At 44.6% G+C, this 26,949-nt stretch overlaps 1 protein-coding gene across 1 annotated transcript in view; it reads left to right on the top strand.

Moving 5' to 3' along the window:
• frem3 (Fras1 related extracellular matrix 3) overlaps nt 1-26,949 on the top strand; it is a 417,152-nt gene that overhangs the window by 342,419 nt on the left and 47,784 nt on the right. Inside the window, exons 7-11 of the mRNA XM_041178465.1 lie at nt 13,113-13,262; nt 18,762-18,971; nt 19,081-19,278; nt 25,879-26,043; nt 26,131-26,313. Coding sequence (XP_041034399.1) covers nt 13,113-13,262; nt 18,762-18,971; nt 19,081-19,278; nt 25,879-26,043; nt 26,131-26,313 — 906 coding nt within the window. The remainder of the gene's footprint in view (nt 1-13,112; nt 13,263-18,761; nt 18,972-19,080; nt 19,279-25,878; nt 26,044-26,130; nt 26,314-26,949) is intronic.

Here is a 26,949-nt window from a genome sequence, read left to right as displayed (position 1 = left end):
ATTACAGTCTTCAAAAACAGGCGGTGGGAGAAACTGGTTGTGCCACCTGATTAAATTACTGCCCTAGCTCTGGGTAGAAACACTTCCTGAGACAGTTCTCACACTACCTCCAGCAGTTGAATAGCCCCATTTCCATTGCAGGACTGCAACAGCACTGTGCAGCATTAATGAATCCATATAGATGATTATTAAAAGCTGCCTGCACATCATGTTTAAAGCTGATGTTGTTGATCAAATGGCTATTGTGGGCTAAGGATGAATCTGTTGTTGATTTTTCTTTCCTGAAGTGTGAAATTTCCTGAGAACTGCACTTAGATTCAGAATTAATCTTAATGGGCAGAATTTTTCACTCGGCATGTGGCACCCGAGCGCGAAATAGCGCGTCCTGACGTCATCACGCACTTGTGTGATATTTCGGTTGGTGGGCGAGAGTTGGAGCGTGCCCGCTGACATTTAAGAGGCCGATTAAGACCATTAACGTAGTAATTGACAGATTTTTTGTTGCCTGTCCAGTGTTGGCGGGCAGGAGAATCAGCCAGGTGCCCTTTAGCTTTTTGAGGAAACCTCATCCAAGGGTGGGATGAGGTTTCCAATATTAATTTTAAAAAAGTGTTTGGAGAGAATTTTCATTATCCATATGTGCAGGTGACTGATTCTGATGCATGGGCATATTTTTTTGGCATTTTAAAATATTTATTGCTTTTGGATTCTTCAGCTCCCTGAGGCAGCTCTCTGCCTCCAGGGAGCTTTCATTCCACACTCCCCTGCGCTGACTTCAGTGCTTGTCCTCCTCCCACCCCCACCCCGGCAGTGCTGAGCCTTTCAGTGCGCCTTTCATGCTGGCTGACCATTAATTGGCCAGCCAGCGTGAAATCACGGTCGGGGGCCGATCGCAGTCAGTGGTCGGTTCCACGACTGCTCTTGGACCAGCCGATTGTGGGCACCCACTGAACTAAAAATCCTGCCCCATAATTTCAGCTGGTGTGACCTGTCTAGTTGCCTTGGAACTGATCACCTCAAATCTCCAGTGAACTATTTGACAAGAAAAACAGCAAGTGCTTTGCATCTCAAAGAGCCTCCACAACTGTCCATTGTATATGATTGACCCTTAACAAACACCAAACAGCTTTTCTCTTAATGTCTTTTCGCTAAGTTTCATTAATCCTAAATTGGGAATCATCGGAGACAAACGAAATATTGGAAAACAGTTTTCTTCACGGATTATACCATTATTTATGAATGTCTATTCTTTTCAGCAGATTTATCGGACAGAGACATTTCAGTGCTTGGGTAACTTGATGGTAATTATGTCACTCCCAGTTCATATAATCAGTATCACATGATTGATCCTCTATAGCTCACCTTGACAGTTAGGATGGAGTTGGGGTTTAAACAATAACCTTTTTTTTTAGCTGAGATGAATTTTAAATGATAGATATTAAGGCTTAGTGCATCTGGCTTAGAGCTTCATGGGATGGGAACACAAAATCCTAAAGTTTGCTCCTAAGTTTATGTATGTTATGTTTTCTTTTGTGTGTCCATCAAAGGGGAGGGAGGAAAATGCTGGAGGGTGGAATAAGTTACCACACACGGCACCTCAGTGTCAGCTTCAGGCAGCCTTTCTTGTAAAGTTAAACCATTTGCATTAGATATGGCACTCAAAGCCAAAAGTTTTAATTCTGTTCTAAAGATCAATGTGTAAATATTTAGAAATTTCCAAAAGTAGCTGAAACCCGACACATGTATCATCCAAAGTCAAAACTTACCAAGATCAGTGCAGGAGTCTGTCCACTTAGTTTAGTAAGGGATTGAGGTTAGAAAGTGCACTGCATAATAACATGTTCACCAATCAGCATGACTCTAGCCTACTGCCAAGTGAAATGCCACAGTGCTTTTCTAATCCTACAGGTTTAGAGCACACAGGAATTTGTTGTTTATGCGCCAAGTTCTTTTAGACAGGCTGATCGATTTTTACCGTATGTGTGCAGCGTTTGAAAAGTTACCCTCTGAATTTAGGCACTGAAGATCAAATGAACTGGGCCAGTTAGAGGACAGCAGTTCTAATCTCTTAAAACATTTACCAAGCACTGGGTATTCATGTGTAAATAGTAAACAAATCAGAGTTGTTGGCAGGTAGGATTACGGGGATTCTTAAAATCCTCAGTTTTAAGAAGTCCTGATTACCTTGTTACAACACTTGAAAAAAAAGTGTGCTAATAACTAAAAGGATACTTTTCTCCATAGTTTGTACCAAAGCTGAGAATAGCTGGACTTCTGTTAATTTTCTTCACATTTAAACTGTTGGTTTATCGCACATCCCTGCCCCCGTGCCCCCCTTGCCCCCACTGCCCCGATCCCCACTTACCTCTAGTTGTCTACAAGTACTCTTTCTCTGCTCAGACAATCCATCAGCTACATTACAGCTGTCAGTGGCTTTGGTCTCTGTTCTCTGATCTTTGTGGGGGATAAATTTCTGCAGGGATCTTTTACTTGTTGTAACTTAAGCAGAGACTATGCTGTTCTCTTATGCTGCTCAAGCACTCAGCCAGCAGCGCTCCCTGACACTCGGGACTCACACCTAATGTCCAGATACTCCACCTGATCCTCGCACACATTGCATTGCTCCAGCATCCCATCCACTTCTTGGTGCCTCCACCTACCTTCAGCTAGTCACCAGTGGCAGACATATCACCCAAATACTGTGCAACACAATCACTGGCATTCAGTCCTCTCTTTTGCACACGGTAGAAGGGTTCAGAGCAGAACCAATGGGGGACAGAGGGCACCTGTATCTCCTGAACCCTACAGAGGAGGTGGCTCTCTGCATCATGGTGCTGGCTGCAATGGGACCATAAGACCATAAGATATAGGAGCAGAAATTAGGCCATTCGGCCCATCAAGTCTGCTTCACCATTCAATCATGGCTGATAAGTTTCTCAACCCCATTCTCCCGTCTTCTCCCCATAACCATTGATCCCCTTACCAATCAAGAACCTATCTATCTTGGTCTTAAATACACTCAATGACCTGGCCTCCACAGCCTTCTGTGGCAATAAATTCCATAGATTCACCACTCTCTGGCTAAAGAAGTTTCTCCTCATCTCTGTTCTAAAAGGTCTTCCCTTTACTCTGGGGCTGTGCCCTCGGGTCCTAGACTCTCCTACTAATGGAACATTTTCCCCATGTCCACTCTGTCCAGGCCTTTCTGTATTCTGTAAGTTTCAATCAGATCCCCCCTCATCTTTCTAAACTCCATCAAGTATAGACCCAGAGTCCTCAAACGTTCCTCATATGTTAAGCCTTTCATTCCTGGGATCATTCTCGTGAACCTCCTTTGGACCCTCTCCAGGGCTGAAACACCCTTCCTGAAATACAGGGCCCAAAATTGCTCACAATATTCTAAATGTGGTCTGACCAGAGTCTTATAAAGCCTCAGCAGCATATCCCTGCTTTTATATTCTAGTCCTCTCGAAATAAATGCCAACATTGCATTTGCCTTCCTAACTACCAACTCAACCTGCAAGTTAACCTTAAGAGAATCCTGGACTAGGACTCCCAAGTCCCTTTGCACTCCAGATTTCTGAATTCTCTCCCCATTTAGAAAATAGTCTATGCCTCTATTCTTCCTACCAAAGTGCATGACCTCACACTTCCCCACGTTGTATTCCATCTGCCACTTCTTTGCCCATTCTCCTAACCTGTCTAAATCCTTCTGCAGCCTCCCCGCCTCCTCAATACTACCTGTCCCTCCACCTATCTTTGTATCATCTGCAAACTTAGCCCGGATGCCCTCAGTTCCTTCATCTAGATCATTAATGTATAAAGTGAAAAGTTGTGGTGCCAACACTGACCCCTGCAGAACTCCACTAGTCACCGGCCGCCACCCTAAGAAGGATCCCCTTATCCCCACTCTCTTCCTTCTGCCAGACAGCCAATCTTCTATCCATGCTCGTACCTTGCCTCTAACACCATGGGCTCTTATCTTACTGAGCAGCCTCCCGTGCAGCACCTTGTCAAAGGCCTTCTGGAGGTCCAAGTGGATAACATCCATTGGCTCTCCTTTGTCTAACCTGTTCATTACCTCCTCAAAAAATTCTAACAGATTTGTCAGGCATGACCTCCTCTTGATGAAACCATGCTGACTTTCCCCTATTTTACCATGCACTTCCAAGTATTCTGAAATCTCATCCTTAATAATGGACTCTAAAATCTTACCAACGACCGAGGTCAGGCTATCGGCCTGTAATTTCCCGTCTTTTGCCTCACTCCCTTCTTAAACAGGACCTGCAACATCTGGTAGCACTGAGAACAGTGAGGATGATTGCATCTTCTCGCCTTATGCTCCTTCTCAACTCCTAGCTCATCTTTGTCCTACTATCTGTCATGATGAGCAAGCTGCTAATGGTATCACTGTGGACCTCTGGCTTCTCACCCCACCAACCTTTTCCTCACCCCAACCTTACCTAGTGAATTCCTGCTTTCAGAAACCCAAGAATTGCCATCTGCTCAGCCACAGCAGCTCTGGGAGGAAGAGATAGAGCAACAGCACAGCACTGACCAAGAGGCATTGCCACTTGATCTAGTACTCACAGCTATCAGTTCAGCTATTGGCACTGCACGTACCTTGACGGCTAGCAAAGAGTTGGGATCAGCAACTGATGAGTTGCCTGTGCATGAGTGGCTGCAGCCAGGCTAAAGGTAAAAGATGGTTTGTTTGCCGGCTTACTAGAGGGTGAGGACCCAGATGATTCTGCTGCAAAGGGGTCAGATGACCTAAATCGTGTGGCATTCAGGAGAACACTGATGGGCATGCACACCCAGATGCTGGGTGAATTGTCTGGCCCGACATGCATCCTCCTGTCACTGTGAAGGAACATAGAGGAGTCTGGCTCCAAATTGTAAGAGGATATGGCACACAGCTTGGCCTCTCTGTATCGTATACTTCTTGGTGTGCTGCAGACCCAGAGGTACTCCTAGTACAGCCCTCATACCCGCTGTAGTCTTTGTGTCCCAGGTCACCTACTCTGCTCTCTTCCCTGTAAGGATGCAGCAACAACCCCTGCCACATCCAAGAACTGAATACAAATGACCTCCAGAAATATCTTAGAGTACTTCCAAGCATTTTTCAATAGAAAAGTTGTCAAAAATTACTTCACCAGCAACTTGAATGCCTGACCCTTTAAGGAACATTAGTGCAAGATCTCATGACAGCTCTTTGCAATGTGACACGCAAATCCATTGCCAGGAGTAGTGGAGCAAACCCATGATCCTGCTGTCATATCAGCTGGGAATGTCCGCACCATTTTGAACAGGCCTCACCCCAAATGGGCCATACCGGAAGATGCTGGCTATACTACTCACCCCTGGAAAGCAGTGCTGTGAAACTGAATACTGCGCTCTCAGAGTCCACCTAACCTATTTAATCTACAGTGAAAAGATTCCAGTGTTATTGTCCCTGCACCAAAATTACATCCAGCAAAACCCCAAAACACAATTTCTTCTAAGAGCCAAATCAAGCCAGTTTGGATTTGGATCCATTGTAGGTCTCCTGTCCCTTTTCAAATTCGCACAATATATATAGCGAGACAAAATATTCCTCTCAGCATGTGATGTAACACATTTCTGTCCTGGCAAAAATTTCAGTGGCAGGCGTTGGGAATAATTACAGACAGTAGAATAAAATCTAGCACATTGGTTTGCACCTTTGTTAAATGTGTACCCAGTATTTCTACATCTCTCCTGATAAGATCTCTTCGGTTGCATGTGTTAATGTCATGCTCCCAGGTTGTAATCACTTGCAAGGTAGCATTTCTGCCCAAAATCCACAAACAGGACTGTCCCAGCAGACCGATCATGTCAGGCTGTTCCTGCCCCATGGAACTCATTTCTTGCTATCTTGACTCCATTCTCCCTCCCCTTGTCCAATCTCTTCCCACCTACATCCGCGTTCCTCTCACGCCCTACATCATATCAACAATTTCCAACTCCCTGGCCTGAACCGCCTCCTCTTCACACAGTCCTCTCTCCCAGAACCATGATAGGGTCCCCCTTGTACTCACTTTCTAAAATGGCGCTCCTGACATGTCTTCCTTCTTCCTTAACCAAGGTTTCCCACTCACGGTGGTTGACAGGGCCCTCAACCGCATCCAACCCATCTCCCGTGCCTCTGCCCTCACACCTTCCCCTCCCTCCCAGAGCCTTGATAAAGACCCCCTTGTCCTCATTTTTCACCCCACCAGCCTCCACATTCAAAGGATCATCCTCTGCCATTTCCACTAACTCCAGCTTGACGCCAACACCAAACACATCTTCCCCTCACCACCCCTGTTGGCATTCCGTAGGAACCGTTCCCTCCGGTGTACCCTGGTCCACTCCTCCATCACCCTTAACACCTCATTCCCTCCCATGGCACCTTCCCATGCAATCGCAGAGGGTGCAACACCTGCCCCTTTATCTCCTCCCTCCTCACTGCCCAAGGGCCCAAACACTCCTTTCAGGTGAAGCTTCACTTGCACTTGCCTCAATTTAGTCTGCTGCATTTGCTGCTCCCAAAGCGGTTTCCTCTACATTGGAGAGACCAAACGCAGACTGGGTGACCACTTTGCGGAACACCTTCAGTCTGTCTGCAAGCATGACCCAGACCTCCCATTTCAACACACCACCCTGCTCTCATGCCCACATGTCAGTCCTTGGCCTGCTGCAATGTTCCAGTGAAGCTCAATGCAAACTGGAGGAACAGCACCTCATCTTCTGACTAGGCACTTTACAGCCTTCTAGACTTAATATTTCAGATCATGAACTCTCTCCTCCATTCCCACTCCCTTTCTGATCCCCCTTTTTCCAATAATTTATAATTTTTTAACAAATATATTTTTATTTTTCCACCTATTTTTAAATTTATTTCAATCTATTGTTTTATCTCCACCTTTTAGCTCATTTTGATCCCTTCCCCCCACTCCACCCCCACTAGGGCCATCTGCCACTAGCTTGTCCTGCTTGATACCCTTAATGTCCCCATTAGCACATTCCTTAGATAATATCACCACCGTCAACACCCCTTTGACCTTTTGTCTATGACGTCTTTGGCAATCTCTTCTTTGCCTTCGCCTATCACCGGTCCCCTATTGAGCTCCACCTGCCCCACCCCCCTCTACTAGCTTATATTTCACCTCATTTCTCTATTTCCTTAGTTCTGATGAGGGGTCATAAGGACTCGAAATATCAACTGTATCCCTCTTCGCAGATGCTGTCAGACCTGCTGAGTTTTTCCAGATATTTTTGTTTTTGTTCCTGTAAGGTACCTGGGATACAAATTGATCATTCAATTAAGTTTCATGCAAGCACATCTTGGCAGGAATGAAAGGACATGAATGCAAAAGAGTGTGAACAAAAAGAGCACTGAAAGGCGCAATTAACAGGACAAGACAATGCTTAACTGGGTGGTGAGATTTTGAAGCAGTTCAGCACAAATTTTGGCAATGCTCAGCTGTGTACTGCAGCCTCCTGCAGAGCGGTCCAGACAGTGGAAGCATGTTGGCTAGATGGAAGCTATTAGAAGTTGGATGGCTAGTGTGTGGTTCAGAATAATATCAACAGCACAGGTTCAATTCCTGTTCTGGCTGAGGTAGACTCAGGACCTGCTTTCTCACTCTGCCTATGCTTGATGTGGAGTGATGCCCCTCAAGCTATATAACCAATTGTCTTTAATAGAGAGAGATGCCTACAGTCCCTTGTGGACTATGACTAATTATGTACCAACTACCAACTCGCTACTGAAGCTCGCTTATCAGTTTAGGCCAGGTAGCAGGAATTGTACCATAGCATGAGTCATTGCTTGCAGCAGATGATGAAAGGAAGGGCAGAAAATTGGAAAAAAAAACGCTGCCTTTATCAATTGCTAACATGGTTTCCTTAATTCATTAAACACAAGGAGGTAGTTACCACGTCCCAGACAGTATATATACACGTGTATTAGTAGATAAAAGCAAAAAACTGCGGATGCTGGAACTCCAAAACAAAAACAAAAATAAAAATAAAAATACCTGAAAAAACTCAGCAGGCCTGACAGCATCTGCGGAGAGGAACAGAGTTGACGTTTCGAGAACCTGATGCAAATTGGTTCACTTTTCTCAAATATAAATAACCACTTCTCTTCTGTCCCATAAGCTTAGTTATATATAAATGGAGTTTTGTATAGAGACCTTTTATGTTTTCCTGTGGGGCAGGATTTTTCAGTTGGCGTGTGGCAATGGGCCCAATATGCCGACACGTAAAATGATGCACAATGATGTCAGGTGTGGGTCCTGACATCATTGCTCTGTCTCGTGATATTTTGTTCAGTGGGCGTGCGCCAGAGTCGGCTGTGCACCCGCCAATATTTGAACAGCCTATTAAGGCCATTAAGGATGGCCTTAATTATTCATGTAATTGTTAACGCTGCCCGTCCAACCTTAAAGTTGGTGGGCAGGCAAAAAGGCCAAGCAGCCTTCATGTTTTTTTAGGAAACATCATCCATGAACGTGATGAGGTTTCCTAAAGCTTTTATTAATAAAATAAAAAAAATCCTAAATATAAAAACATGTTGACACAGTCACATGAGGGGACATGTTCAAATAAATTTTTAATCCATATATTTAATAATTTCAATAGCAATTCAATCTCCCTGAGGCAGCTCCATGCCTCAGGGAGATTGAAGCACTCTCTCGTGCGCATGCATAGAAGAGCGCTGGCCCTGACTCTCTCTCCTTCCCCTGCCAGCACAGGTAGTGTTGAGTGCCATGGCTCGCATCTTACGCTGGGCAGGCCTTAATTGGCCCGCCCATATAAAATAGCAGCACGGAGCTGATCACGGGCAGTGATTGACTCGGCAACCACCCCTGCCCGCTCCTGCCAAGCCCACCTGCCAACTGGAAAAATTCAGGCCATGAATTCCATTACATGTAAAAAGACATCGCTGCAATGGATGAATCTACTTTTGCAATAGTTTGCTATCTGAACTATTTCAAAATAAAGTGTTCAGAATATTTCTTTCAGCTAGAGTCTTTTGTAAACATAACCAAGCAGTTCCCTGGTGACAGGGAGGGTAGAACAGATGTTGGAACAGTCACATAAATAGAAGCAGATACTTTTGCAAATGATACAGTGCCTCAGCATCATGCTTGACTGCATGCCTATCTTGTACGAATGCTTGATATAAATGATGATTTTGACAAATGTGAACAATATTTATGGCTTATTAGTGCCATGGAAACCCAGTGAGGTCCAATTAAATGCCTGTGGCGACACTTTCAGTTAGCTGTAATGGGTTCTTTATCTAAATTGTGGGACTCAATTCAGGAAGCAGTTGACATGAAGCAATTGCTTTCCACTTTGTCTAATGGGCCCCAGGACACAGATCAGGTCAAAAAGGAGGTAACTAATATAAATCATTTGGAAATGTCAACAGCCTACACTTATTAGAATATAAAGAAGCCCAGTTATTTAAACAATACTGTTAATTTTTTAACTTTCTATCTCTTGAGCATTAGCCAGCCTGTTTCTGTGGACAGATATCTAAGGAAGGCTGTTTGTGCTCTAATTTCTCTTTTTAAAACACATTATCCGCTCTAACCACCCTGCGAGATCGCATCACAATTACTGCCTCCCAGGCTCTCAGAATTTTGGGGCGGTTAACTCTTGCTGGTTTAAGGTGTCACCAATCACCCTCCACCTAGTTACCAGTACTCATTTCTGAACCTTGACAGGGAAAGTTGATGAGCTGTTCAGTTGTGAGGGGCATCACTGCAAAGCACAGCCCTGTTTCCACCTGTTGCCCACATGCATGCACTAGCACCTAGGGTTATTAAGTGTAGTCAGTGGAAGAAACCCTGGTTGATTTTCTTTCTCCATGATCCAGCGTCAATGAGGATAATCAAAGCAGCATCCCACTGAGTCTAGTCAATTCAGCATGGACTGGGGATTGAAGTTTGGACCTCACTGGTCTGTGTGGATGAACTGCTCATCAGATAAATTCAATTGACAGATGGAAGGATCCCATGACCTGTCTATTTTAATTATTTTAATTAATTATTTTAATTATACAGTATCTAATACTGTATGGAATTATAGACAGACTACATTGGGTATGTAGGTTGAAGGTAGATACTGCATATTGTAACATAGATCTAGTGGTTTGCACATTGTTAGTTTAACTTCTTTTAAATTGGTGATACTGCAGTTTGATGTGGTCAGCAGAAGCCTTGTTCTGACCAGCAGTTTCAGGATTAAGTTCATGAATGTTTTTATTTCCTTTGCTTTGTTTTTATTTTCTTCAGTTTAAAAGTGTTGAGGTCAGTTGTAAATGGTTTTTTGAGTGATTAAGATTGACTCTTATTTAAAACTTTTATTAATTTTTTTTTTGACCTGTTTGAGACTGAGAAATGTCTTTATTGCTGCTGTAGGAAGTTTTCTTCTTTTGATGTTAATGGGAGAGGTATTTCATGAAAATGTCACAGTACTTTTTGTATTACCCAGAACAGTGAATCCTTTGTCAGCAACAGGATGGGTGTTGCCAATTTGTGACATCTCATTCTGCGGCATCCAGAAATGTGATTTTATAGCTTGCAGGACTCCTCCATGAGTGTGCATTGGCCTGTCTTCCTGGGAGGTTGCTACTGGAAAAGAAAGACATGGATTTTATATAGCATCTTTCTTGACCTCAGGACATTGAAAGCGCTTTACAGACAATCAAGTGCTTTTGAAGTATAGTCACTGTTGCAGTGAAGGAAAAGCAGCAAACACATTGCACACAGCAACGTTCCACAAACAGCAATATGATAGTGACCAGATAATCTGCTATTTTAATGATTTTGGTTATCAGGGCACCAGGGAGAACTCAAATATTCTTCTTGAAATGGTGTTTTGGGATCTTAAGCATCCATCTGAGAGAGCATATGGGGCCTCACCTAACATGTTATTCAAAAGACTACCTCAGTGTCACACTGAAGTGCAAATCTAGATTATACGCTCAGGTCTCTGAAGTTGGACTTGAACCCACTACCCCCTGACTCACTACTAAGTGAGCCATGGCTGGGACGGTGTGCATTGGGCAGCCTTCAAAATAACTCCTGCACATCAGTCCATGTTTTGCCCTACACCCAAACTTGGAGAACAACAGCAAATGTATCATCTCCCAAAATGTAGCAGAGTGCATCAAAAGTAATGAATTCTACAAGCAGAGACTTGCATCTTGGGAGGATCAATAGTCCATTGTGCTTAGTAATACAGAATGAAATATTAATGTTGATGGAATATTTTCTCAAAGAAATCAAAGAACGGTGGGAAAAGGCAGACTCGTTTTAGTGGCTAAATCTAAGCCTATCTCAAGCTGATTATCACAATGTATATCTCTGCATCAATTATGGACAGAATTTAATGCCCTTTCCTGAGGTGAGTTTGGAGGCAGGGGTGCATTTAATCAGGCTAGAGGGTGCAGGTGGGGACTCTGCTAGCTTCCTGCCTCTGCTCCAATTAAACCCAGGGTGGGAAGGCTTTTGAACGGCCTTTCTGCTCCATTTGCAGAATGGTGGTTGGGGGGGGGGGCGGCGGGGTGGGGGTGCAGCTGCCAAGCAGGGAGCCCGAAAAGCATGGGTTGCCAAGGGGAATTCCTCATTGTCAGGCACTCAGTGCCTGATCAAGGGACCCAGCATTGGGAAGGGGAGGAACTTGCTGAGAATCATCCCTGCTGTTGCCTCCTACCCCTCCCCCCGCCTCCTGCAACCCCCTACTTTGTGATCCCTATCCTGCCTTTACTCACCTGTGGCCTAAATCCCTCACTGATCCTGGGCCTTTGGTGGGTGCATTGGCATTGCTGGCAGGTGCTTGCACTCCTGGTGCTGTTGCCTGAAATAGACAGTTGCCTGCCTCTGATTAGCCGGCAGCTCTCTGCCTGTGGGATTTCCACCCCCTGGGTACTTGATCCTGGGGACAGCTCATGTTTGGCCTTAATGTAGTGGGCTTTCCCTCAAGGAGACAATGTAGGACCCTTCCTGGATCTCCAGCCAGCAGACGAGACACCCATCGCCTGAGTTAAATTCTGCCCTATCTGTCTTAAAAGAAATAACAATTACGCAGTGAATCAAAGTATTCAGAAACATGAAGGAAATCCCTGCAATACAGCTCTAGTTGTTTAGCTGGAGGTCCAATTTAATCTGAAATGTTTAAGTAAGCTGGTGTGTGGTACTCCAACTATTGTGGCACAGAAGTGATAGGAAGAGGTGCCAGCTGTTTGCTAGAGGAATCGATGTCCAGTCTCTTGTCCATTGTTTTTGATGGTAATCATATCTTTGGGTGTGGGCTTAGAGCAGGTGTACCTTCTTTGACCAGGAATATTATTTAGCTTGTGGAAAAAACAAATGAGCCATTAATATGTACATTTAAATAAATATATTTAATATCCATATTTGTATCTAATACTGCACTGTATGCTAATTTGCATGTTAATTAAGAACAAAAAAATCATTGTGAAGATGGCTGGCTGCTGATAGTTTCATTTCTGAAGTTATTGATTACTGTGCAGCCTTGGTCTGGTGCTATTGCTGGAGTGCCAGTGGCTAAACTCCTATTCATGTTAGTTGGTTTGCTTACTGATAATGAGGTCGGTCTGAACAAGGAAATTGACTTGTTTGATGTCTCTTTCTAAAGTTGATCGCAGGTTCAAAAGAGGGACATTTCAATTTTTTCACTCTCTTTGCTCTTGGGCAAATAGATTCTTCCTATCAACTTAATACCTAGCAGTCAGGCTTGGTTGTTTCAAAGAATAACTTTGAGTGGCAGCCCTATTCAATGAAGCTAATTACAACATCAGACAGGATAGGTAAAGGACATTGCTGCTGGCAACATGATACCCTCCTTTCATCAGCATGCAGTAGCCACATGGATGTGTGATTAGAAGCTTCCTAAATCATCACCTTTTGCAACACTATCTGAGGGTTTTTCTGGATCAAAGATGACATTTCCCCTCAGTAGAAATACAGTTGTGGATTGAAGTAATGTGGAAGAGCCTCAGAACCTTTTTTCTTAGCATTGTGCTGGGTTTTCACCATCTGTTGTTTCTGTCCGGTTCCTATGCACAGAACCTGCATTCTACTTTGGAGACACAGAATATCAGGTCGATGAAAGCGCTGGCTATGTGGAGGTGCGTGTTTGGAGGACAGGAACTGACCTGTCGAAGACTGCTACTGTCACTGTGCGTTCCCGCAAAACTGAACCAATGTCGGCAGAAGGTATGTGAATCAAAAGCCTAATAGTGATGTTTTCCATGTTGCATGATTTATTAACGATTTAATTTGAGCTTGATGTTAGAATTGTATTACTTGTGGAGGTGAATTTATTCTTTCTAATCCCGACCTGCACCGTCTTCTGCAACTTCACCCCTGCTCATGTGGAAACCTAGGCAGTGCTTAATCAAGTCTGATCTTGTCTTTACTCACATCTACTTTTGATCTTTCAAGCAGTGGTCACTTGGATAATAATTGTGTACCAAAGGTTGATTTTTATTTTTGCTTTCCAAAGCCCCTAGGCTACAGCAGGTCTTCCGTTCCCTGTGGTGGTGAATTTCACTGACAGAAATGCAACCTGAATTCACCAGTCAATCTTTTTGTTATTATTCCAACCAGTGAAACATCACTGAGATCAGTGTAACGCTCTTTGATCAAAGTGAAACCCACCCACTTATAACAGAATCCAAACTGCTCTTTTGCTCTTCATCCAACTGGGAATTAGTAAGAGACATGCACTAAAGATTGGCAAATCACAGAGCCAAAATCTACATTTCAGAATTTCAGCAAAAAAGCAAATTTTTCTGAAATTAGAAATCATGCTTGGAAAATTGGATCTTAAAATTGGACCCTGAATGGGTGTGTAAATAGCAAATGAATTTTAATATAGATATGTGTGAGGTGGTACATTTTGGGAGGAGAAATTACTGGGCCATATACTTGTTGGAAAATATGTATCTAAATGGGTAGAGGAGCAAAGAGATCTGGGGGGTACTGATTCACAAATTATTAATAGTAGCAATTCAAGTTAACAGGGCAGTAAAAACGCAACCAAAGCACTGGGGTTAATTTCTAACGGAATAGAACTTAAAGGCAGAGAAGTTATGTTAAATTTGTACAGATTCTTGTTTAGACCACATGGGAGCACTGTGTGCAGTTCTGATCTCCATATTGCAAAGATTATAGAGGCAATAGAGAAGGTGCAAATATGATTTACCAAAACTGAGGGGTCCAGGAGAGCCTTTTGTTTTCTCTAGAAAGAAGAAAACTGAGGAATGTCCAGATAGAGGTCTTTAAAATTAAAAAGAGGTTTGATAGGGTATACGAAGAGAAAATGTTTCCACTTGTAAGCAGTCCAAAATTAGTGGCCATGAATATAAGATACGAACAAATATATCGAATAAAAGATATTCAAAACTGAGGCATCTGATGGCAATGATGGAGTGACGGCAATGGTGGAATGACGGCAATGGTGGAGTGATGGCAGTGGTGGAGTGACAGCAATGGTGGAGTGACAGCAATGTTGGAGTGACAGCAATGTTGGAGTGACGACAGTGGTGGAGTGACGGCAGTGGTGGAGTGCCGGCAGTGGTGGAGTGCCGGCAGTGGTGGAGTGACGGCAGTGGTGGAGTGATGGCAGTGGTGGAGTGCCGGCCGTGGTGGAGTGACTGCAGTGGTGGAGTGACGGCAGTGGTGGAGTGATGGCAGTGGTGGAGTGACGGCAGTGGTGGAGGGACGGGAATGGTGGAGTGATGGCAATGGTGGAGTGACGGCAGTGGTGGAGTGACGGGAATAACGGAGTGACGGCAATGGTGGAGTCATGACAATGGCGGAGTGATGGCAAAGGTGGAGTCATGGCAATGGTGGAGTGATGGCAATGGTGGAGTGATGGCAATGGCGGAGTGATGGCAATGGTGGAGTGATGGGTATGGCGGAATTATGAGAATGGCGGAATGATGGGAATGGTGGAGTGATGACAGTGGTGTGGTGATGGGAATGGTGGAGTGACAGCAGTGGTGGAGTGACGGCAATGGTGGAGTGATGGCAATGTTGGAGTGACGGCATTGGTGGAGTGATGGCAATGTTGGAGTGGCGGCAGTGGTGGAGTGACGGCAGTGATGGAGTGACGGCAGTGGTGGAGTGACGGCAATGGTGGAGTGATGCGAATGGTGGAGTGATGGGAATGGTGGAGTGATGGGAATGCTGGTGTGTTGACAGTGGTGGATTGATGGTAATTGTGGAGCGATGGCAGTGGTGGAGTGATGGAAATGGTGGTGTGATGGCAATGTTGGAGTGATGGCAGTGGTGGAGGGATGGGAATGGCAGAGTGATGACAGTGGTGGAGTGATGACAATGATGGAGTGATGGGAATGGCAGAGTGATGGGAATGGCGGAGTGTTGGGAATGGCGGAGTGTTGGGAATGGCGGAGTGATGGGAATGGCGGAGTGATGGGAATGATGGTGTGTTGACCGTGGTGGAGTGATGGGAATTGTGGAGTGATGGAAATGGTGGAGTGATGGCAGTGGTAGAGTGATGGGAATGGTGAAGTGATGGAAATGGAGGAGTAATGGCAATGTTGGAGTGATGGGAATGGCGGAGTGATGACAGTGGTGGAGTGACGACAATGATGGAGTGATGGGAATGGTGGAGTGATGAGAAAGGAGGAGTGATGACAGTGGTGTAGTGATGGGAATAGTGGAGTGATGGCAGTGGTGGAGTGACAGCAATGGTGCGGCAATGGGAATGGCAGAGTGATGGGACTGGTGGAGTGATGGCACTGGTGGAGGGATGGTAATGGCAGAGTGATGGGAATGGCGGAGTGATGGGAATGGTGGTGTGTTGACCGTGGTGGAGTGATGGCAGTGGTGGAGTGATGGGACTGGCGGAGTGATGACAGTGGTGGTGTGACGACAATGGTGGAGTGATGGGACTGGTGGAGTGATAGGAATGGTGGAGTGATGACAGTGATGTAGTGATGGGAATGACGGAGTGACGGCAGTGGTGGAGTAATGGCAATGTTGGAATGACGGCAGTAGTGGAGTGACAGCAGTGGTGGAGCAATGGCCATGGCGGAGTGACGGCAGTGGTGGAGTGATGGGAATGGTGGAGTGATGGGGAATGGTGGAGTGATGGGAATGGTGGAGTGATGGCAGTGGTGAAGTGATGGGAGTGGTGGAGTGATGACAGTGGTGGTGTGACGACAATGGTGGAGTGTTGGGACTGGTGGAGTGATAGGAATGGTGGAGTGATGACAGTGATGTAGTGATGGGAATGACGGAGTGACGGCAGTGTTGGAGTAATGGCAATGTTGGAATGACGGCAGTGGTGGAGTGACAGCAGTGGTGGAGCAATGGCCATGGCGGATTGACGGCAGTGGTGGAGTGATGGGAATGGTGGAGTGATGGGGAATGGTGGAGTGATGGGAATGGTGGAGTGATGGCAGTGGTGAAGTGATGGGAGTGGTGGAGTGATGGCAATGGTGGAGTGATGGCAATGGTGGAGTGATGGCAATGGTGGAGTGATGGCAATGGTGGCATGATGGGAATGGTGGAATGATGGGAATGGTGAAGTGATGGGGAATGGTGGAGTGATGGCAATGGTGGAGTAATGGCAATGGTGGAGTGACGGCAGTGGTGGAGTGATAGGAATGGTGGAGTGATGGCAGTAGTGGAGTGATGGGAATGTTGGAGTGACGGCAGTATTGGAGTGATGGGAATGGTGGAGTGATGGCAGTGGTGGAATGACGGCAGTGGTGGAATGACGGCAGTGGTGGAGTGATGGGAATGGTGGAGTATTGGGAATAGTGGAGTGATGGGAATGATGGTGTGTTGACAGTGGTGGAGTGATGGGAATTGTGGGCCGTTGGCAGTGTTGGAGTGATGGAAATGTTGGAGTGACGGCAGTGGTAGAGTGACGGCAATGGTGCAGCAATGGGAATGGCGGAGTGATGGCAGTGGTGGAGTGATGGCAATGGTGGTGGGATGGGAATGGTGGAGGGATGGGAATGGTGGAGTGATGGGAATGGCAGAGTGATGGGAATGGTGGAGTGTTGGCAGTGGTGGGGTGATAGGAATGGTGGAGTGACGGCAGTGGTGGAGATGGGAATGGTGGAGTGGCGGCAGTGGTGGAGTGATGGGAATGGTGGAGTGACAGCAGTTGTGGAGTGATGGCAGTGGTGGAGTGGTGGGAATGGTGGAGTGACGGCAATGGTGGAGTGATGGGAATGGTGGAGTGACGGCAATGGTGGAGTGATGGGAATGGTGAAGGAACGGCAGTGGTGGAGCAATGGGACTGGTGGAGTGACAGCAGTGGTGGAGTCATGGCATTGGTGGAGTGATGGGAATGCTGGGGTGACGGCAGTGATGGAATGATGGGAATGTTGGAGTTACGGCAGTGGTGGAGTGATGGGAATGGTGGAGTGACGGCAGTGGTAGAGTGACGGCAGTAGTGGAGTGATGGCAGTGGTGGAGTGATGGTAGTGGTGGAGTGATGGCAGTGGTGGAGTGATGGGAATGGTGGAGTGATGGGAATGGTGGAGTGATGGCAATGGTGGAGTGATGGGAATGGTTGAGTGACGGCAGTGGTGGAGTGATGGCAGTGGTGGAGTGATGACAATGGTGGAGTGATGGCAGTGGTGGAGTGATGGCAGTGGTAGAGAGATGGCAGTGGTGGAGTGATTGGAGTGGTGGAGTGATGGGAATGGTGGAGTGATGGGAATGGTGGAGTGATGGGAATGGTGGAGTGATGGGAATGGTTGAGTGATGGGAAAGGTTGAGTGATGGCAATGGTGGAGTGATGGCAATGGTGGAGTGATGGCAATGGTGGAGTGACGACAATGGTGGAGTGACGACAATGGTGGAGTGACAGCAATAGTGGAGTGATGGCAGTGGTGGAGTGACAGCAATGGTGGCATGATAGGAATGGTGGAGTGATGGCAATGGTGGAGTGATGGCAATAGTAGAGTGATGGCAGTGGTGGAGTGACAGCAATGGTGGAGTGATCTAAAACAGGTTTGCATAAAAGGCCAGAATTGGAAGTCCTCAAACACTTCAGAAGGTTATAGTACTGGGGAGATAATGGTGTTAGGGAGGGACGAGCCCATGCTCTAGTTTTACATAGCTCATGCTAGTCCTGTGTATCTTTTCTTAAGATAACTGTGGAAACATATAATAATTTGCCATCTGTTGAAACATATCAGGAAATGTCAAGAACTTAAATTTTCAATGTGCTTTAGAACATCTCTCGGAAACTCACCAAAATCACTTCACACAATTTGAATTGCAGTCACTGTTATCTCCTACACAAATCCAGCATCTATGTTTACATGTAACAGTTTCCCACAGGCTGCAGTGACTACTATATCTATTTGAATGGTATTAATTGAGCAAAGACTGTTGATCAGGCTGTCAGGCGAATTTGTTGCTAAGCACTACCATGGAGTCTTTAATGTTTAGCTGAACAGACAAACATGGCTGCTGGTCTCATCCAAAAGGCTATTCCTAGGACCATGCATCATTTGCTCAGTACTGCAGTGAAGTGCGAGCCTAGTTTTTTGTTCAAGTCCTAGAATGAACCCACAACCTGCTGGTTTCGGGGAGCAAGCTGAGTTAAGTGGTCATACTGCAAGGCATAAACCTTAAAGGTGGCTTTGTAAAAATCTTACTTGTTTCATCATATGAAAAACAGAAGCATAATAATGCAAATCACCTGATTGTTTTTAAAAGCTGGAGTTGATTATGTTGGAATCAGCCGGAACCTGGACTTTGCCCCTGGCGTCACGATGCAGACTTTCCGCGTTACTGTCCTGGATGACCTGGGCCAGCCTGTCCTCGAGGGGCCTGAGAGTTTTGAGCTTGTGCTTCGTATGCCAATGAATGCAGTGCTTGGTGAACCCAGCAAGACCACAGTGACTATTAATGATTCCACATCTGACTGTAAGTGTGGAGTAAGAAACCAATTGTCCCACCTATCCTCTCAACTGCACCCTCTAGTTTTTCTCATTTTAACAAAAGCATCTTTATTTTTCTTCGTGTGTGTCTTCAGTGCCCAAGATGCAGTTCAAAGAATCTCAGTATGTAGGAAAAGAAAAAGCTGGCAAGATTACAACTGTTGTGTACCGCAGTGGAGACATTAGTTATAAGTCTACAGTGCGTTGTTATACTCGCCAAGGCACTGCTCAGGTAATGAGTGATTATGAGGAAAGGCCAAACACAGATGATTCCATCATTACTTTCCAACCTGGTAAGTAGTCAGTATTAACAGTGTAATTCCTTGAAAATTCCTTGGACTGTGAACAGTGCAAAACAGCTGGTGTTCCAATGCGTATCTTTGCATTGTGTGTTTTATGATGTGTGCTTGTCTACATTTTTCACTACACAGTTATTTTCAAATCCCATATGCCATCCCATCAGGATGAATGTGCCAGACAGAGAACCTGTGCTTCTCCACAGGGATAGTAAGGGAACATGTAGTGAGCAAGACACTCTGGGGTATTTTCTAAAGTGACAGACTCCAGTTCAGCATTTAGTGAGTCAGCATAGAATCACAAACAAGGGAGGAGATACTGAATGAGATAGCAGAAGAGAATATGAAAAGGACAAAGAAAGAAGAGACTCAGGATCCTGAAGCTTCATTTGAGGAGCGTGTTCTCCTAACCTCTGACTGTAATTTCAGTGGGAGATTCGTGACAACCCCAGCAAAATGGCATTCCAATCTGTTCTCTGGGGTCCTGGCTGTTTCACCACTGAAGTTATAGCAGGAAACTGGGAGAATGCCAATAAAATTTCTGACACCTTGCTTTTAAGAATTATGACTGAAATACACCCTAAATTTATGTTCAAATATTATCATAATGACACTTAAGACATTCATCTGAATTCCCTTTCCGATTATTTTAATAAAGACAGTTACTTCAAATGAACATAAGCAATAGGAGCAGCAGCAAACCATTTGGCCCCTCGAGCCTGCTCCCCCATTCAGTAAGCTAATGACTGATCTGACTGTGAACTTAACTCCACTTTCCTCCCTGCCCACCTCCCCTAAAATCCTTGACTCCATTGTAGGTCAAAAATTTGTGTAACTCAACCTTGAATATATTCAATGCCCCAATCTTCACTGCTTTCTGGGTAGAGCATTCCAAAGATTAACGACCCTCTGGGAGAAGAAATTCCTCCTTATCCACGTCTTGAATGGTCAACCCCTCATTTTTAAACTGTTCCCCCTAGTTCTAGATTCTCCACAAGGGGAAACATTGTCTCAGAATCTACCCTGTCAATACCCCACAGAAACTTATGGCCTCAATTTTCCCGTCAACGATTTGGGGGTGGGGCCCGCTCGCTGACAGGAAAATGAAGCGGGATGACATCGGGAGGAACCCCTGATGTCATCCTGGTCCCTTTAAATTTTTAGGAAGGTGGGCAGACAGCGAAATCAGCTGTCCGCCCGCCGACCTGTCAATGGCCAATTGAGGTCATTGACAGAGTAATTAAGATAATTAAAGATCTGCCCGCCCAACCTTAAGGCTGGCGGGCAGGCCAGGAGCCCCAGTGGGCTTCTGATTATATATGAAACCTCATCCACTGGTGGGATGAGGTTTTATGACCGTTTTTAAAAAGTTTAATACATTTTATGTGATAGTTATTAACATGTCCCATCTCGTGTGACATTGTCACATGAGGGGGTCATGTTTATAATTTTTTAATTTTTCTATTTTTAAAGTTTTTTTGGACTGTCAGTGATCTCCCTGAGACAGCACTTAGTCTCAGGGAGCAGTGCACTCTTTCACACGCATGAGCGAAAGAGCACACTTTGACAGCTGGGGTATCCCTTTCCCCCCCCACCCCCCCACCTCAGGAAGCGCATAGCGCTTCCTGTTGGGCAGGTCGCTGGGCGGGCCTTAATTGGCCCTCCCACTCAAAATGGCAGCGGGCCCTGTTTCAGCGGCGGAGTTCGGCAGCCCACCCACCGGTGGGGGCCCTGCATGCCCACCGAGGGCAAAATTCTGGCTTATTTGTTTCAGTAAGATCACCTCTCATTCTTCTAAATGCCCTTGAATATAGGCTCAATCTGCTCAACCTTTCCTCATAAGGGGATAGGTTATCCCAGAAATCAACCTCATGAACCTATCCTGAACTACCTCTAATGTAATTATATCCTTACTTAAGTAAGGAGACCAAAACTGTGTGCAGCACTCTAGGGGTAGTTTCCCTTATCTCCTAAATAATTGTTGCAAGACTTCCCTACTTCTGTACCCCGCCCTCCCTGCAATAAAGACTAACATTCCATTTGCTTTCCTAATTACTTGCTGTACCTGCATGCTAACTTTTTGATATTCATGTATGAGGACACCTAGATCCTTCTGTACCGCAGCATTGTGCACACTCTGTCTATTTAAATAATATTCTGCTTTCCTAGTCTTCTTGCCAAGTGGACAACCTCACAATTTTTTGGCCACTCACGTAGCCCTTCTGTATGCTTTTGCAGACTCTTTGTGTCCTCCTCACAGCTTGCTTTCCTACATTACACTAAGTCCCTTAATCCAAGTCATCAATATAGATTTTAAATAGCTGAGGCCCCAGTGCTGAACCCTGTCGCACTCCACTGGTAGCCGTTTGCCAACATGAAAATGACCCATTTATCCTGACTCTCTGTTTCCTGTTAGTAAGCCAATCCTCTAACCATGCTGATATATTATGCCCAACCCATTATCTTGTGTAATAAACTTCTATGTGGCATCTTATTAAAATGCCTTTTGGAAATCCAAATAGACTGCATCTACTGATTTCTCTTTATCCACACTGTTTGTTACATCTTCAAAGAACTCTAATAGATTTGTCAAACACAGTTTTCCTTTCATAAAACCATGCTGACTCTGCCTGATTTTCTAAATGGATTCTAGCATTTTCCCAATGACAGAAGTTAGGCTAACCAGCTTACAATTTCTTACATTCTGTCTCTCCTTTCTTGAACAGAAGTGTTACATTTGTAGTTTTCCAATCTGTTGGAACCTTTCCAGAAACCAATGCATCCACTATCTCTGCAGCCACTTCTTTTAGACCCTAGGATGCAGACCATCAGGTCCAGGGGACTTGTCAGACTTTAGTCCTGTTGGTTTTCTTAGTACTTTTCTCTAGTGATAGTGATTGTTTTAAGTCCCTCCCTTCACCCCATGATTTTTTCCTGTCATTATTGGGATGCATTTTATGCCTTCTACCACGAAAACAGATGCAAATACTTGTTCAAAGCCTCTGCCATTTTCTTGTTTCCCGTTATTAATATGCCAGTGTCATCCTCTAAGGAGCCAATGTTCACTTTAGCTATTCTCTTCCTCTGGGATCTGAAATGATTCCCCGAGAATGTAGTGGAGGCTAGTTCACTTGAGGTATTCAAAAGATAATTAGAGTGTTAGCTGAAAAGGAAGAATGGGCAGGGTTGTGGGGAGAAGGTGGGGGAATGGCAGTAGTTGAATTACTCATTTGGGGAGCTGGTGAAGACATGACAGGCTGAATGGCCTCCTTCAGCGCTATGACAATTTTATATTTCATTATTTTTACTCTCATATTCTAATTTTTCCCTCTTTTTTTAGTCGTTTTTCCAATCTTCTGGCCTACCACTAACCTTTGCAGCATTGTTTGTTTCAATTTAATACCATCCATAACTTCCTTAGTTAGCCACAGGTAGCAGGTGCTTCCTATAGAGACTTTCTTTCTCAATAGAATATATTTTTGTAGAGAAATATGAAATGTATCCTTAAATGTCTGCCGCAGCTTCTTTACCATCTTACTTTTTAACTTGTTTTTCTAGTCTACTGTAGCTAACTCTGTCTGCAAGCCTTTATAATTTCGGTTATTTAAGTTTGCAGCATTGGTTTCAGATCCACACTTCTCACTCTCAAACTGAATGTGCAATTCTGTCATGTTATCACTCTTGCCACTCTATAGGATCCTTTACTATGGGCAGAATTTAGCCCTTGTTGGTTGGGCTGGGCAGGAGTGGACGGGCGTGGAGCTGATCGGCTGCACGCTGCCATTTAACATGGGCGGGCCAATTAAGGCCCGCCCTGTGTGACGCACGGCTGGTGGCTCTCAGCACTACCTGTGCGGGCGGGGGAAGGATGGAGAGTTGGGGCCTGCATTCTTTCATGCATACGCGTGAAAGAGTGCAGGAATCTCCCTGAGGCTTGGATCTGCCTCAGGGAGATTCAGTTGATAGTACAAATTTTTAATGAATGATCTGAAAAATTATGTAAACACGTCCCCTCATGTGTCACATGCGCTGGAGCATGTTTGTGCATCTCACAAATTTCATTTGTTTATTTTATTAAACTTTCAGGAAATCTCATCCCGCCCATGGATGAGGTTTCCTGAAAAACACGAAGGCTGCTTGGGCTCTTCACCTGCCCACCAGCCTTAAAGCTGGATGGGCAGTGGTGTTAATTAGCTTAAATAGTTTCCTAATGGCCTTAATAGAAATATCTAAATGACGCGCAATGACATTGGGACGCACGCCCGATGTCATCACACATTATTTTGTGCGTCAGTGTGTCAGGCCCACCCCTGCACACCAATGGCAATATTCTAGCCGATGAGATCATTAATTATTCCTGTCTCATTACAGATTATCAGGTCTAAAATTGCTTTTTCCTATTGGTTCCAGGCTATATTATTTTTGAGAAATCATCCAGAATACACTCTTTGGTCTCACCCCTAAGGCTACCTTAAAAATTTGATTTGTCCAATCTATATAAAGATTAAAATCACTCATGATTGCTGCAGTACCGTTCCTAAAAGCTCCCATTATTTCTTGATTTATACTCTGCCCTACCTGTGACTTCTTTCCCTTGATATTTCTCAATTCCACCCAAACTGATTTTACATATTGGTCTTCTGAGCCCAGATCATTTCTCACTTTTGTACTGATCTTACCCTTTATTAACAGAGTTATTCCACTTCCTTTTCCTTTCTTCCTATCTTCCCAAAATGTCAAGTATCCTTGAATATTCATTTCCTAACCTTAGTCACCTTGCAACCATGCATTTTTAAAGGCTATTATATCATATCCACTTATTTCAATTTGTGCAATCAATTCATTCATTTTGTTACAAAAGCTGCATGCCTTTAATTCTGTCCTTTTACCATTTTTCTCCATCCTGACATTATTTGCTGGTTCACTCTTATTTTTGTATGTCCTTTCCCTTCCTTCTCACACTCTGGTTATCATTCTCCATGGGAAGAATTTTCCAGTCGGCGAGTGGGGGCGGGACCCGCTCACCAGTGCATAAAATGACGCGGGGTGACGTCGGGCGGGCGCCTCGACATCACCGTGCATCACTTAGATTTTCAGTTCGGTGGGCACACAGGCGAAGAGCCCAGGCAGCCTTCGCATTTTTCATGAAACCTCATCCATGGGGCGATGAGGTTTCATTAAGTGTTTTAAAATTCAATAAAAAATATTTTAAAAATTCATTGATATGTCCCAGCTCATATGACATTGACACATGAGGGGACATGTTTTAAAATTTTTTTTTCCCTCTTTTTAAATTTTAAAACCTTAAACTGATCCCCCTGAGGCAGCTCTGTGCCTCAGGGAGATTTCTGTGCTCTTCTGTGCACATGCGCGAAAGAGCGCAGGCCCCGACTCAGGGAATCCACCCCCACCTGCACAGGGAGCACTCAGATATTCTGGGCGAGCATCACACTGGGCAGGCCTTAATTGGCCCACCCACGTAAAATGGCAGAGCTCGCTCCTGCAAAACTCTGCCGATGGGAGGAAAATTCAGCCTGATATTGCTGCTCTACAATTTTGCCTTGTTCTTTTTCATTAACATTCCAAATCTTCCCTCACATTAACTCTCTCCTCTCGTCCCCATGTATGTATTTTAAAGCCCTCTGCAATCCGAGTGATATGATTCTCTAGGATACTGGTCTCATCAGGGTTCAAGTGAAGGTCATCCTGACGATAAAGCTCCCTTTTCCCCTAATACTGGTGCCAAAGGCCTGTGGATCAAAAACTATTTCTCCCATCCCAATCTTTGAGCCACGCATTCAACTCTCTGATCTTATTTCCCCTATGCCAATGTCCTCATGACTCAGGTAGTAATTTAATTTTCCTCCAGCTGATTATACTTCCTTAGAAGAACCTCTTTCTAGTCCTAAATATGTCATTGGTACCCACATGGACCACAACTTGATCCTTCCCCTTCAACTCCAAGTCCCTTTCCACCCTGAAGATATGTCCTTAACAGTGGCACTGGGCAGTCAACATATCCTTCAGGCCTCACCTTCTCATGTGGACAGAACAGTCTCTATCCCCCTAACTATACTGAAGGAATTTGTTTTGGCGGACGGGGTCTAGTTGGTCCTATTGGTTCATAACTGTCATCTAAACTGAACCCTGCATTTTCCCTACTATCTGTCACTTTGGACATTTTCTGTTGAATTTTTGATTTTCTTTTTGGATCTGTATTTGTGTCAGTGACAGGTGTCAGCAAGCATTATACTCATGATGTATGATAAGGCTTAACAGTTTTGAATTTTTTATTAATTACCAGGCTGTACTTCAACCAGTGTGACATTCAAATTGCTTTGTGGTGAAATACATTTATGTTTGATTTTAGTTGCTTGTAGAGCCATTTAATTAACTCCTTGTACTGATTTATATTTCTTCACTTAAGTTGAGGCAATCAGACACCAATGCCTGTGCTGCTTTACTCCTTTGACGACACTCTTTGCATTAATATTAGTTTGCATAATGTCTATACTGCAGGTTTTTGCCTGTGATTTTCAAAATGTTGGCCAAGTTTGTTAATGAGATTTCAACAGACATTGTGTCTTTGCTACCCAGGGGAGATAGAAAAGACCTGCACTGTACCTCTTGTGGATGATACCATTTATGAAGAAGAGGAAGAGTTCCGTCTGGTACTTGGGACACCCCAAAGTGAATCGCCATTTGGGGCTTCTGTGGGAGCGCAGAATGAAACTCTAATCACGATCAAGGATGAAGGAGACAGTACGTTTCTGACTTGTGTAATCATTGTCCTTCTTTACTATTTTTGAAGGGAAATTGGTGACTGACACTTAACTTTGTTTTCAATAGAACCAATTATAAAGTTTTCTGAAACAAAGTACAGCATTCAAGAGCCTCAAGAGTCTGGGGAATTAGCGATTGTAACAATCCCGGTGTTACGTTTGGGCGATGCATCAAAGGTCTCCATTGTACGAGTTCACACTAAAGATGGTTCAGCCACATCTGGTGAAGACTACAATCCATTATCTAAAGGTCGGAGAATGAACAGAGCAACTGACTGCTCGCTTTAAAATCTGCTGTGATTTTCTAGTTATAACTTAGTGTGAATTTTATTTTTAACATGCCAGCTTTACATTAATAAGTTAATGCAAATATTCTCAATCAGGGATGTGTCGCCCAGGGGGAGATTTTTGACTTTGAAGCAGGAATTGGGAATTTTTCCGAAGCTGTGAACCTGCCTCTATCCTTTCAGTGCCCGTCTCTATATTTTCATCCTGAAGAGTTGGGTATGGGCTGGAGTTGGGACTGCTGCCTCCCAGGCAGGCCCGGGCAGCAATAGAGGAAGGCGGATGGTGAGACTGGTAGGCTAGAAAGCTTTATTGGGACAGCAACCCAGTTCTATTCATGGCTGTTAAGCCCTCCAACTTTCACTCCCCTACAACACCCCATGCCACCTCAGTGCACCCCTCATTTCTCTCATTTCCTCTCTGTACCTACTCACTCAGAATTCACTAGCTGCAGAACAAATGAGACATATAATAACACTTGCAAGACTTTGAAATACCCATGAAATTAAAAAATATAAAAAATCTCTTTGAAAAGCATTGCCCTCTTACATTCTCATAAAACTGCCAATCACATGCAGTGAAAGTCCTTTTGAAGGAACAC

Source organism: Carcharodon carcharias, chromosome 1 (genome assembly GCF_017639515.1).
Source record: "Carcharodon carcharias isolate sCarCar2 chromosome 1, sCarCar2.pri, whole genome shotgun sequence".
Classification (NCBI taxonomy): Eukaryota; Metazoa; Chordata; class Chondrichthyes; order Lamniformes; family Lamnidae; genus Carcharodon; species Carcharodon carcharias.
Note: the sequence above shows the minus strand (reverse complement) of the source record. Positions and strands in the feature narration are given on the sequence as shown.